The 15,169-nt window shown below is 35.9% G+C and overlaps 1 protein-coding gene across 1 annotated transcript in view; it reads right to left on the bottom strand.

Annotated features, from left to right (window-relative positions):
• LOC127859749 (DNA topoisomerase 2-binding protein 1-like) overlaps positions 1-15,169 on the bottom strand; it is a 107,577-nt gene that overhangs the window by 10,645 nt on the left and 81,763 nt on the right. Inside the window, exons 22-23 of the mRNA XM_052397257.1 lie at positions 9,808-9,883; positions 2,847-2,983 (exon numbers count right to left, since the gene is read on the bottom strand). Of these exons, the coding sequence (XP_052253217.1) occupies positions 2,847-2,983; positions 9,808-9,883 (213 nt within the window). The remainder of the gene's footprint in view (positions 1-2,846; positions 2,984-9,807; positions 9,884-15,169) is intronic.

Genomic DNA, 15,169 nt, shown 5'->3' on the forward strand with positions numbered 1-15,169 from the left:
AGTGCGTAAAGTGTCGTCCCAGATCAAAGACAACACTTTTCCACTTTGATGGTGTTTCTCCTTTAAAGGATGTGTCTTTTTCACGAAAGTCCAATTAAGATGGCATGTTTTGTCCCTCATAAGCCTTAGCTGACTGCACAGGCTGATTAAGCTCAGCACTTTCTGCTTTCATGCTGTCTTTTGGTTAAAGGAAGTGTCTATATTAATTAAATTAAAAATCCAATCAAGATGGAAATGTCCTGATTAGCCTGAGCTGACTTCACAGGCTAATAAAAGACGACACTTTACACACAAGCATTAAGCCCTGTTTCCCCCAGTCAGGCTCATTTGTTTAGCTTGCAAACAACTCTCATGGCTTACAGACTTATCTAATTGTGACGTATAACCCCACGTGCCGCATTGACACAGACTATATTGCATGCTGTCTTCACAAAACAAGAGAATCTAATTTATGGCGATTTTTTTAAAGAATTATTATGCCATTATCATTAATGGCCATTTTTGACCTTTGAACCCAAAGTGTGACCTTGACCTTGGAGATATCGACATAATTCTTTTGTGTGACACACCGTCCAATGATGGTGAACAAATGATTTTAAAATGTCACAAAAAAGATATGGCCCGGACAAGCTCATTTATGGCCATTTTTTACCTTTGAACTCAGTGTGACCTTGACCTTGGAGATATCAATGTAATTCTTCCGCGCGATACACCGTCCAATGATGATGAACAAATGTGCCAAATGATTTGAAAATCTCAAAATGAACAATATAGTTATGGCCCGGACAAGCTCATTTATGGCAACTTTTGAATTTTGAACTCAAAGTGTGACCTTGACCTTGGAGATATCGACGTAATTCTTTCGCACACCATACTGTCCAGTGATGTTGAACAAATGTGCCAAATGATTTTAAAATCCCACAATGAACGACATAGTTATGGCCCGGACAAGCTCATGTTTTGCTATTTTTGACCTTTGAACTCAAAGTGTGACCTTGACCTTGGAGATATCAACATAATTCTTTCGCGCAACACACCGTCCAATAATGGTGAACAAAAGTGCCAAATGATTTTAAAATCTCACAATGAACGACATAGTTATGGCCTGGACAAGCTCATGTATGGCCATTTTTGACCTTTGCACTAAAAGTGTGACCTTGACCTTGGAGATATCGACGAAATTCTTTTGGGTGACACACCGTCCAATTATGGTGAACAAATGTGCCGAATGATTTTAAAATCTCACTATGAATGACAAAGTAATGACCCGGACAAGCTCATTTATGGCCATTTTTTACCTTTGAACTCAAAGTGTGACCTTGACCTTTGAGATATTGATGTAATTCTTTCGCGCAACACACCGTCCAATGATGGTGAACAAATGTGCCAAATGATTTTAAAATCTCACAATAAACAACATAGTAATTGCCCAGACAAGATTTCGGGACAGACCGAAATACAGACAAAGTGACTCCTATATAGCCCCCATTACCAATGGTAATGGGGGTATAATGAAGTCAAAATCAAAACAGCCAGTCAAATGCTGTAACATAAACAGCCAAGTTTGCAGTCAATGTTGCTGACATCAAGTCTAATGATGTAACATAAACAGCAAAGATGGCTATCAATGTTGCTGCTAGCAAGTCAAGTGCTGTAACATAAACAGCAAAGATGGCTGTCCATTTTGCTGCTAGAAAGTCAAATGCTGTAACATAAACAACCAATATGGCAGTTTATTTTGCTGACAGCAAGTCTAATTCTGTAACATAAACAGCAAAGATGGCAGTCAATTTAGCTGCTAGCAAGTCAAGTGCTGTAACATAAACAGCAAAGATGGCAGTCAATTTTCTGCTAGAAAGTCAAATGCTGTAACATAAACAGCCAAAATGGCAGTTGATTTTGCTGACAGCAAGTCAAATGCTGTAACATAAACAACCAATATGGCAGTTAATTTTGCTTACAGCAAGTCAAATGCTGTAACATAAACAGCCAAGCTGGCAGATAATTTTGCTGCTAGCAAGTCTAATACTGTAACATTAACTGCCAAGATGGAAGCCACTATTATTGTATGTCCACTTAAGTGCAGCAATTTATTTCCTCTATATTAAGTATCAGAAAACAGCACTTTCCAAATGGGGAAAAACACTGAAAGTCCAGTCCCAAAACAATCCCACCAAGGTTTAATTTATATTTAATTTTCTTGGGTACATATAATGCAACCTTTATTTACGCTCATGGCTACCTTTATCGCAGATAGAAGGCGTGTCCATCCGAGCGATATACAAAAACTAAGAAGATTCAATCAAAGTCGTGTAATAAAATATAACCTGAAATGACTGCATATCACAATTACGTTTTTTTTACACTTCAATCTTCCATATGAGAACAGCCATATTACAATAAGCAAAAAGGCTAATATGAATATGTATATTAAGTGGAGTTTATCCGTTTACTTAGAAGTTTTTGGGCAAATGCCAATGTGAAGATGCAATAAAAAGAGGATATTAAATGGAGTCAGTGGAATATCGATTTAAATTTACAAGTGACAACAGATTTTTTCTATGATCAGGAGTGAATTTAAATCAATATTCCAAGGAATCCCACCAATTTTCTTGTTATTTTATGCTTTTTTTTTCACCGTGAATCATTTCGTAAGAAAATGACGTCATTTCACAGTAAAACAGTGAAAATTAGCAATAATTTTTGCTGTTAATTTTCACTGTTTGAAACAGTGAATTATCAGTTTTAATTCACTTATATTTCTCTATTAACCAGCGGAAAGCATAAAATAGAGTGCAATTATTCCCACAGAAGTAATCATTGTTTGGAAATTCCATCCAACTTACAGCAGCCTCAATCCCCGACATGATAAATACAGGTGGTGGCCTCTTGAAGGTTACTTCTTCCTCATCATCATCGTTGTCATCATCAAGTACAATAGGCTTTGGTGGGGTCACTTTTGGGGCTTTACCCACCGGAAACGCTAATGTAGAAAAAACAAGAATATCAGTGAAACTGATGGATGCTTCCTGATGATGCGCTTTGTCAATCTACGTGTTAGTAACCACCTAAAAAATCAATTATTAGCCTCAGTGACCTTGACCTCAAACCTCATCAAAAGGTAGAGGTCCATGCAAGGTGTCTACATGCCAAATATGTAAGAGATCGGTAAAATATTGAAGGCACTATGAGAAACTGTAACAAAATTGTTACGAAAAAATATATTATTAGCCTTGGTGACCTTGAGCTTGACCCCAGTGGCCTCAAACCTCATCAAAAGGTAGAGGTCCATGAAAGGTACCTACATGCCAAATATATAAGAGATCGGAAAAATATTGAAGGTGCTATGAGAAACTGTAACAGAATTGTTACAGAAAAATCTATTATAAGCCTTAATGACCTTGACCCCAGTGACCTCAAACCTCATCAAAAAGTAGAGGTCCAAGCAACGTACCTACATGCCAAATATGTAAGAGATCGAACAAATATTGAATGAGCTATAAGAAACTGTAACAAAAGTGTGATGGAAGGAAGAAAGTAAGTACGGAACTTAAAACTGGCAACTATATATAGATAAGGATAAGAAAGAAAACTAGTAAATATAAGCTAGGCAACAGGATTAACCCTTTACCATAAAAGTACACTCTTTAGATGTATTTGTATTCCCTTAGAAAATCAAAGTAAATTTACATATTTTCTTACTAAATTAAACTTTTAAAGGCTGCATTTCCAACTCTAAGATACCGATGAGCAGCAAACAGAATAAAACCTGAAAAGGCTGCGAGTTATACGTAGGCTGTTCTGGTTTTATGCTGGTTGCATACACCCATTTTAACTATGCTTCTTAGAGGGAAAGGGTAAAGTAGATGCATCCTGAAATCCTGGGAAAAATACTCACTAAATGTGCAGACTGAGAGTCAGTTAATTGATAAAGTGACTGCAGACTGGGAGTCAGTTAATTGATAAAGTGACTGCAGACTGGGAGTCAGTTAATTGATAAAGAGACTGCAGACTGGGAGTCAGTTAATTGATAAAGTGACTGCAGACTGAGAGTCAGTTAATTGATAAAGTGACTGCAGACTGGGAGTCAGTTTATTGATAAAGTGACTGCAGACTGGGAGTCAGATAATTGATAAAGTGACTGCAGACTGGGAGTCAGTTAATTGATAAAGTGACTGCAGACTGGGAGTCAGTTAATTGATAAAGTGACTGCAGACTGGGAGTCAGATAATTGATAAAGAGACTGCAGACTGGGAGTCAGTTAATTGATAAAGAGACTGCAGACTGGGAGTCAGTTAATTGGTAAAGAGACTGCAGACTGGGAGTCAGTTTATTGATAAAGTGACTGCAGACTGGGAGTCAGTTTATTGATAAAGTGACTGCAGACTGGGAGTCAGTTAATTGATAAAGAGACTCACTCTGGGAAAACCGGGGTTATTGCGCAGTCCACACATGCTTATCAGGCACAAAACACTTAGACCTGATTTCAGTTTATAAGACACTTCATACTAACAAAATATTCCATGAAAACGCAAAGTTTCGTTCCTGATTAACCTGTGCAGACAGCACGGACTAATCTGGAATGCTACCTTACTCACATGCATGATATTATATTTTCAGATATCGGATATTTTCAAAAAGGTCTGCTCATACATTGCTAAAAAGACAATTTACCAAACATTTATCACCTAATGCTGAAAACAAGAGCTGACGTGTTTGTGAAACACAATGCCCCTTACTGTGCCGCTTTGAAGCCATATAATTGACCTTTGACCTTGAAAGATGACTTTGACGTTGACCTTTCACCATTCAAAATGTGCAGCTCCATGAGATACACATGCATGCCAAATATCAAGTGCTATCTTCAATATTGCAAAAGTTATGACCAAGGTTAAAGTTTTGGGGCAGACACACACATACAATGAAAGACAGACACATAAAATGACAGACAGACACATACAATGACAGACAGACAGGCAAAAAACAATATAACTCCGATCAAAATAATGTTGTACATAAAGTTCCTTTACTAGAGCTTGTCATAATATTTACAAATAATCAACAACGCTGCATGTTTTAATACCTAGCAAAGTTGTAAAAAGAAACATACATGCAAACATTTCAAGTGTCCACTATAACCTTGACATTGAAGCGAGCGAATCGGTTGTAATAGGCAATACATAATGTTAGTATGATAATAAATTGCTTTAACTTATTTGGAAATGCCATCATTTACGTCAGACCGACTAACGAATATGTAACGGAGAGAAAACGGACAAAATATGCAGATTTTGGTTATCCGGTGATAAAATTTACCTGGTCTGCCGCTCAAGACGCTCGAAATCAGTGTGTGAAGCTTTGGAAACACACAATGACCGCACAAGAACCGATGATGCAATGGAAAAAAACGTACATTTAACGGATATGAACTGGATAATTATCGGTCAGCTTATGGATATTACCGTGCGAGTAACGGACTTCTACCGGATAAAACGGCAGTGTAGCGCATTAGTACCGGACAAAACTTTCTTCCAACGTAAGAGAAATGGAAAAGTACCGAACACCAACGTACAAAAAACTGTCATTTTATGTCATGCTTTATTTATAATATTTTTAAGTATCATAATTGTTTTTTCCTTTTTTTAAATGCATATGCTTGTTTGTTTCTTTATCATGAATGTTTATGAACACTTACGCAAAAAATAAAATAAATAAATCTTGGCCGGTCGAACACTTTTATATTTTCTTTCAGATGAAAGAGTAGGGTACACCCTCAGTATCATGTGGCAAAGCATCAGGTTCTGGCAGGTCAAGGTCTCCGTTATCAGCTGCTGCCGTGAGGTCTGACTCGTTCCACAACTATGCATCAGATGCAGCACCACGGCTTCCAATGTCAGCCCAGGCCAACTTGTAGTCAGAATCCACCAGAGCTAGCAGGACAACGGAGAAGTACTTCTTGTAGTTATAACACGTAGACCCGGATCTTGGTGGACATTTGCAGGCAATATGTTTGCCATCAATAGCACCAAGCGTATGGGGGAAATTCCGGCTGTCCCTGAATCCGTCAGCTATTCGCGTCCAATTGGCAGCTGTTGTTGGCAACGGCATCACCTCGTAAGCATACTCATCTACGACTGCTCTACACACCTGACGTGTATACGATAACAGTATGAAAGGCTAGCGTGGATTATAGGTGTATGACACAGTAGATAATCCATGACCTTTAGCGAGTGGATGATTAGGTAAAAATATACTACTTGATAAACGGTGCATATAACTGTGTGCATTTCAAAATATGCGCACAAGACAGTACTAATGGTGTTATACAATTTAGGAGTAGAATGCGCACTAATCTATTTGCCTTTTATTCTATACCAATAACTTAACACAATGCAATTAATATAAAATGATGATAGAAGTAGACATTAAAGTATATAAATATATTAAAATGACTAACAGAAGCCTTTTAAAATTAATTTTAGCACTATAGTAAATTAAGCGGTACTTACTTCTGGCACAAGAAGAGAAATAGTGTTGTGGGGTACCCTCCAGTCGAAACGCATATCACGGACTTTGAACCAGACACAAGATGCCGCAGCGAAATTGTTAGCTTCATCCCTGGTTAAATTGGAAGTCTGTAGTTGTTGCGCTGTTTGGTTATCCGTAGGCCCACTCGTGCGAGAATCTCATCGAACATCTCGGGTGGCATTTACATGAAGTTGATGAATGCACGTTGGTCCTCTCGTCGTACCGTAGTTTGACCATAAGTTGGTCATACAGACCGAACTGACGCCTCCGCTCGGAACCCAGCCAAGCTGCCTCCGTCTCATTGCTCTCTTTTGAGCAAGACGATGCATGGCCAGATTAGCATTCAAAAGGCCAATCTGGGCCTGTAGGAGGGCGGCTTGACACTCTAATTGAATGCGAGCACGACACTCCATTGCACATGTCCTTCTCACAAGGCGTACCAAAATGAAATGATACTTCAACCCACAGGTTAATTACGGTTAAATGTTGGTCAACAGTTTTGTTCCGCCACACTTCTCGCAATTTTGTATACGTTAGCTGTCCGTTATTACCTGTTGAACATGCGTTAGGACCAGGACAACCAGACATTAACGGACATAAACCAGATACATACAGGAGGTGTAACGCACGAGTTCCGAACAAACCCTAAACTAACGTATGAAGACCGCACATCAAACGGAGATCTCTGTCCGTTTTATCCGGTGGAAAATTTTGAACATGCTCAAAACTTCCCAACGGATGGAACGGATGTCACCGGACATTGCCGAACAAAGAGCGGATTCGCCGGACATGAAACGGACATTAAACGGATAAGAACAGACACGAACGGATAAAATGATTTTATGCCCTTTTCTTGTCCGTTACCTCAATGTGACCGGGCCTTAACAAACACACAAACAAACACGCATGGGTTACACTATATACACTTGAGCAATTTTAATGACATAACAAGGGGACTAGGCATAAAAGGGGACTAACTTTAGGTAATGTTTAATATAGGATTATAATTTTGCATATGCCCTACTTCATATCAAAAGTAACAAAGCCTGCAATTTCAACGCTGCATGTTGACAAGTTTTTGTCATCAGACAGATGGACATCCATCATTATCCTGTTAACCCTTCTAAACTATCCATGATTATCCTGTTTGCCCTTCTAAACTGCCAATGGTTATTCCATTTACAAAAGTCTAAACTGTCCATGATTATCCCATTTAGCCGTCTAAACTATCCTTGGTTATCCCATTTACCCTTCTAAACTATCCATGGTTATACCATTTACCCTTCTAAACTATCCATGATTATCCTGTTTACCCTTCTAAAATATCCATTATTATCATGTTTACCCTTCTAAACTATCCATCATTTTACTGTTAACCCTTCTAAACTATCAATGGTTATCCCATTTACCCTTCTATACTATCCATGATTATCCTGTTAAGCCTTCTAAACTATCCAGGATTATCATGTTTACCCTTCTAAATTTTCCATTATTATCCTGTTTACCCTTCTAAAATATCCATAATTATCCTGTTTACCATTCTAAACTATCCATCATTATACTGTTTACCCTTCTTAACTATCCATAGTTATCTCATTTACCCTTATAAACTATCCATGATTATCCTGTTTACCCTTCTAAACTATCCATGTTTATCCTGTTTAACACTTCTAAACTATCCATGGTTATCCCATTTACAAAAGCCATAACTATCGATGATTATCCTGTTTACAATCTATCGATTGTTATCTGTTTACCCTTCTAAACTATCCATGGTTATCCATTTACCAGAGCTCCAGATAAAAATTTGGTCAAATTCTTATTTACTCCCTATTTTAAAAATTAATTCTTATTTTACCCCCCATTTATAAAATTAATTCTTAACACTATGTTACCAAATAATTTTTAACCAGGTTTTCCGAAGGAAAAAACTGTTTATTAGATTGGCGAATGCGGGCGGGCTGGCGGGCTGGCTGGCGGGCGGGCTGGCGGGCGGGCGGAACAAGCTTGTCCGGGCCATAACTATGTCGTTCATTGTCAGATTTTAAAATCATTTGGCACATTTGTTCACCATCATTGGACGGTGTGTCGCGCGAAATAATTACGTCGATATCTCCAAGGTCAAGGTCACACTTTGAGTTCAAAGGTCAAAAATGGCCATAAATGAGCTTGTCCTGGCCATAACTATGTCATTCATTGTGAGATTTTAAAATCATTTGGCACATTTGTTCACCATCATGGGACGGTGTGTCGCACGAAAGAATCACGTCAATATCTCCAATGTCAAGGTCGCCACGACTAAAAATAGATTAAAAAAAAAACTTACAAAGGGGGTTAATTTTGTTTGTTCATTTCAAAAGTTCAGTTTGAGTTTTCTCCCTTTATCAGATTTTTTTTCACAATGAAAACCTGGTTTTGTGACAATTTTGTCCCTTGTTATTCATTGTTTTTGACACATCAACAATCCAACATTTTGGTTTATAGTCTTGGAAAAGCCTGGCTTTCCACCCGTTTCTTGCTTTCCCATAATCGGACAGCTTTTTCTGGCTCAACATCTATCTTGCTCATCTTGCTTTTTTTGCCTTCCACGCTTCGATACACCGCTTCGGTCGGCCATTTTGATTTTTTTATTTTAAAACGGTAACTGACACTTCGGCTTAGGTCATAATGGCATTTTTGGTCGCCGTTAGTCATATCAAAAATATATATTTAACATTAAATTTTTATGACATTTTGAATGGGTATATTGTATATTACTTGTGTATAAAAATTACGATAAGTGTAATTAAAAAGGTACAATAAACAGTAATGACTCGCCTGCAATACCAGGAGAACAGAATCGAGACCGTTTGGCCTTAGACCGTTCTTTGGTGTGGCCCTTTCTTACAGCAAACGCTTGAGTGACGTTGACTTAAAGTTGCATTGTGTCACACCGGTCTTACTGACAATAACGTAGTGACGTCACCATCTATGTATTGTTAAAGTTGTAGTTTTAATTGAGCGCCTAGACGAGTCAGAACCGGGATAAAATGTTTACCGTATATAATTTGCTACTGGAAGTTTTACGCACGTTCGAAAATGTCGAATTCGTGTTTTATTTTTTCAATGCGTAACTTTACGCAAAGATTTTAAATCTAAATCGTTATTTAAGAAATTTAATTCGTTTTTACGCCTTTACGCATGTTATCTGGAGCACTGATTTACCCTTCTAAACTTTCCCTGGTTATCCTGTTAACCCTTTTCTACTTTATTGTGGGATGTATCATTCTACATGCCTACCAATTGAGGGCGGATCCGGTGTTGGTGTTTTCCCTGTTGTGGATTTGGGCTGCTTAGGAGTTTGGGCTTCTTCGGCCTGAAAATGACAGCATTAAATGGGATTGAATATTTATCAAGGATTTACAGTGTTTTCTCTCTCTTCATTTTGGGAATGGGGCCTGGGAGCTTGGGATTGATGTAATTGGGTAGTTCTGACTACAATTGGGACCTTGGAATTGTGTTTTTTTTTTTGCAAACATGTGCAGATACGGTACAAGAGCACGGCATAACAGGTGCCACGCTCGGCTACAGGTGCAGTTTTGAATAAATGGAAGCTTGTCAGAATATTTTTATTTTTTTTAGGTTAAAGTGACCTAGACCTTTGACCTAGTGACCCAAACATGGGTGTGGCCTGTAGAACTCATCAAGGTGCATCTACATATGAAGTTTCAAAGTTTTAGGCGGAAGCAATTTGATTTTAGAGCCAATGTTCAAAACCTTAACAAAACGTTAAGGTTAAGCACAACGCGGACGTCACGACGAGCTGGCTATGACAATACCTCGGGTTTTATCCGAAAACGCCGCGCTTAAAATTGAGAATATTATAGTGTTTTAATATTATATTAACTTAGGTTAAACTTCTGAAAAAGAATAGGTGAACATAGTAAAAATTGCATTTTGTTTTTTAAATATAATTTTCTTTTTGCAACCTTCTTTTGGGAATTTTAGGGAGGTATTTGGGAAGAATATATACTTTTAGCGATTGGGAATGGGATCAAATTTCAACCCAAATATGATAAAAAACAACACTGTCTTAAAAAATAGACTTTTCTCATTTATCTGGTTAATTAACGAGTATTTATACCAGATGAACAGATTAATGTTTAATTACATGTTACATCCGTAACAAATCAAAACATAAAGAATTCACATGATTTTTAACAAAAGTCAATGAAAATTAAAACAAGAAAACATATGAGACTCGGACTGTCAAGACAAGTAGCCCTTCCCTTAAAGGGACCTTTTTATTTTTTGGTAAATAAGCAAAATTAAAAAAAGTTGTTTCAGATTCACATATTTTCTTTGTAGTTATGATATTATTGAGGAAACAGTAATACTGGACATTTAATATGCTCTAAAATATCCATAATAATTATCTTTGACTATTTAAAAACCTGAAAATTATAAAGCGTTGCAATGCGAAATGATTGAATAAATTAATGAGTTCTGTTGTCGCTATATTTTGTGTCACTACGAGGATTGCTTATATAAAGTATAAAATACAACGCTAATTGTATGAGCACTGACGGCCTAGTGGTCTAAGCGTTACACTTTTTCTCCAGAAATAAGTGGTTCCAGCCCAATGGAGGGTTACTTTTTTTCTTTCTTTAATTTTATTCTTGTTTTTTACTTGAGCTTTAAAGATCCAATGTTAACATTTATCAATATTAAGAATTTAATGACAAACTTCAATACCAGCCAAAATCTGTGAAAAGGTCCCTTTAACACTGGGATATCTGAAACTGACAAGCTTTTTTTGTTTCTATACAGTATTACGGGACACACCAAACAGTATCAACCATGTAGAAGATGTATGCTAATCTTATATGATGTTGTTATGCGTGACACTATATGAAGTTTTCATAATCCAGGGTTTCGCCAAAACCGTCGGTCCGCCGGTCCTGACCGGCAAATTTTTCTAAGGACCGACAAGTGATTTAAGATAATCGGTCCGACTGACCGACACAATCGGATGAAAAATGCTTTCAAAAAGATCACTAAAAGTGTATAATATGCTATTGGATTAATAAAAGGTAAATGCTTTTTGTTCAACTTCTGTCAAAATCCTTTTTTCTTACCTTCATTTTGATGTTTTGATGTCTAAAGTTGGATTAGAATTGACTATCACATGCGAGTTCAAAATCAACGGTCTTTGTTAAAAAAAGCAACTGAATGCGTCCTCCATTTTATTTGTTCCATTTAATTTCTCCACAACAAAAACCGCATGAAAACTAGTTTCAACAGGCATTTGTGAGCATTTCTGTTAAATAGTTTCATTATTATATTTTTCTGGGAAGGATATATTTTAATTTACCCACCAACAATTTCTGAAATCAAAATTAGATTTTTCACCCGATGTACTATATTTCGGATATTTTAAAATTCGGACATAGGGATATTTATGTTTTGATTTGTTGTTGATAGTTTGTAGCAATATGTTTTGTGTTATTTAAGACAACAAGAATGGATGGTGGTAATTATCATGGGCCTTTCTATCAAGAAATAGGAGTGAAAGACATTCATTTAATTGAACCTGGAAATCAACCACCTCAGCTAAGAGAAAATATTTTAACAATAGGTGTTATTTTAGAACTTGTGAAATCGGCTAATAAACAGAAATTGAAGTCATCCAAAGAAGTCTGAATGGGTGTGTGCAATTAAGTCAAACTTGATTGGATGTCACCCTAACTTTTCAAGAACACAGATTTGTAGAGCTGTGCAGGCTAAAAACAGTTTGAAAAAAAAGAAGTCTTAAAAGAATACCTTTGGTTTATATGTGGTTTAGTATTAATATAATAATTGTTTAATTATATCGACTTTGAACATGTTTTTATTGTATTTTAATGTGATCAAAACCAATAAACATCAAAAAGGTACTCTCTTTCGTTGTGTTTTGCTGTTATAGTTTAGTCGGACAGTGGGACTGACAGAAACTGATTCGGACTGACAAAAATTTCAAGTCTGTCAGTCCGAATGACTGATAGATTTTTCAAGTTTTGGCGAACCCTGCATTATCATCATAATTGTTTATATGGCATTACATTTTACACCATTTGTCGGTGTATCTGCATGTTACAAATATTAAAAAGCTTATCATACTTTATTGGTTGTCTAACTTATGTTATTTGTAACTTATTCTCGAAATTGTATGAGTTTGTACAAATATCTCATTTTTGGTTTACAATCAACATTCAAACACTAGCTTTATAACCAATATTGGCCTTTCAACAAATTTAAGCAGACAGCGATAAACGATTTTCCTTTAAACCCATTTTATCAAGTGACCCTTGTTTCTTTATTGATTGAACACATTCCTTGAGTTGAGATTGTACCTCATTGTATGCATACATAAACCAGTTGGTCAACTGGAGTGTATGACATACCCTTTGGGTCAAAAGTACATATACGCCAACAGCTAAAAATAGACAATTTTGTCACTGCGGTAATAAATTTATCACTGCGATGATATATTTGTAACTGCAGTGATACTTTGTCTGACCCAAAGAGCTTGATAAGAGCTAAATCAAACTGACCTATGAAATGTCTTTCAAAACGGCAAATATTTTAATTGAAGCTTTATTAGTTGTGACTTAAGAATTGTCACTTTATGTTTATATAATTATAACTTCATAAAGAATTAATTACCATATCTAGGTGACAATTTCAGAAACCTTATTATTTTCCGTTGCCTTAACGTCTGTACGTATTTTTACAGCTTGATAAGTGTCATGAAACCGGGTATACTGTGAAGGCAGTGGACCGTTAAACAAGCGATAACATAATAATAATAATAAAATCTTTATTTAAAGAAGATAGACTTGTTAAGAAATACATCAGATGAAATTACATAATATGCAATTTATATAATACATTTCTTATTTTCAACAAGGTCTTCTAACAAGATACAATTAACAACAAATACATCATATTTCATCTTGAGCAATAAGAACAAAACATACAGAATCATATATGCATGCACATATAATGATATATATTATAATTTAAAACAAATGACAGACATAAAACTACAATAACCATCTATGCAAGAACAGTATTTAAACATTAAACTAATGTTATTTACTAAAACAACATGAAGCATGTTCATGCAGTTTATTTCATAAAGTGTGGAAGAAAGATAAGCTTTTAATTTTTTCTTAAATGTAATTAAATTGTTTGTTTGACGTAAATATTGGGGTAACGAATTCCAAATTGTTTTGCTAGAAAATTCAAACGATTGTTTGAAATAGTTTGTTTTGGGTATTCGCACTAGCTTTAAATCCCCCTTTTCGCAAGATCGCAAGTTATAGTGATTATTTTGTGAAGGTGTCAAAAGGTCACGTATGTATGTTGGGGTTTGATTGTGAAATGCTTTAAATACAATAACTGACGTGAAATAGTGATTACGCTGTTCGAAAGTCAACCATTTTAGATCTTTAAATAGTGTTTTTGAATTAGTGTTGTACTTTTTATTTAAAATATGTGCACCACAACGCTTTTGTATTTTGACTATTCTATTAATTTCCGTTTTGGCCGCTGAACTCCAGGTAACGCATGAGTAGTCGGATATAGGTGAGATATAACCATTATAGAAGAGCTTACGCATTTCAAGGGTTAGATATGGTTTTATTTTTTGCAAAAGAAACATTCGTGATGACATTTTTGAACAAACGCTGTTAATGTGTAGTTTCCAAGGTAGAGTATTGTCAATATAAAGGCCAAGAAGTTTTTGACAATTTACTGTTTTGATCACCGTATCTGAAATTTTAAGTTTTAGATCTGTTATATTTTGAGCTTTCCGTTTTGACCCTAATACCATACAAGTGGTTTTTAGTGGATTAATAATCATGTTATTAGTTTGGCACCAATCATTTACAATTGAAAGATTTGTTTGTAGCTTATTTTGAAGTGTTTGAATATTTGTTCCCACAGTGTGCAATGTTGTATCATCAGCATACATTGCAGAATCACATGTAAGATCTAGCGAAAGATCATTAACGTAAATAAGAAATAGAAGAGGTCCTAAAATAGATCCTTGGGGAACACCAGCAATGATGCTTTTACAAGTAGAGGTAGTGTTTTCTGCTTTGATAAACTGAAATCGATTGCGGAGATATGAAGAAAATAGGTCGCATGACCTATCATTAAAATGATAAAGTTTTAATTTGTGTAAAAGAACCCTATGGTCCACAAGATCAAATGCTTTTTTTAAATCCAAGAAAATTGTACCTACCAGATTTGCATTATCAATTTGTTTAAGCCATGAATCAACTATATTAATCAATGCTGTTTGACAAGAATGATATTTGCGAAAACCCAACTGAGTTTTGTTTAATAGACCTGTAGATTCTAGATATATATGCAATTGTTTAGCTATATGCTTTTCAAATATTTTAGATATAGTAGGTAAAATTGATATTGGTCTATAATTATTGGGATCTTCTACCGATCCACCCTTGTATAAAGGTATTACGTTTGCAATTTTAAGCATGTCGGGAAAGATTCCATGTGATATACAGTTATTTATAAGAGCAGTGATTGGTTGTATAATGAATTCTTTGCAAAGTTTAATAATGCTGGGCCCTATACCATCAGCCCCAGCAGA

Source organism: Dreissena polymorpha, chromosome 15 (genome assembly GCF_020536995.1).
Source record: "Dreissena polymorpha isolate Duluth1 chromosome 15, UMN_Dpol_1.0, whole genome shotgun sequence".
NCBI classification, from domain to species: Eukaryota; Metazoa; Mollusca; class Bivalvia; order Myida; family Dreissenidae; genus Dreissena; species Dreissena polymorpha.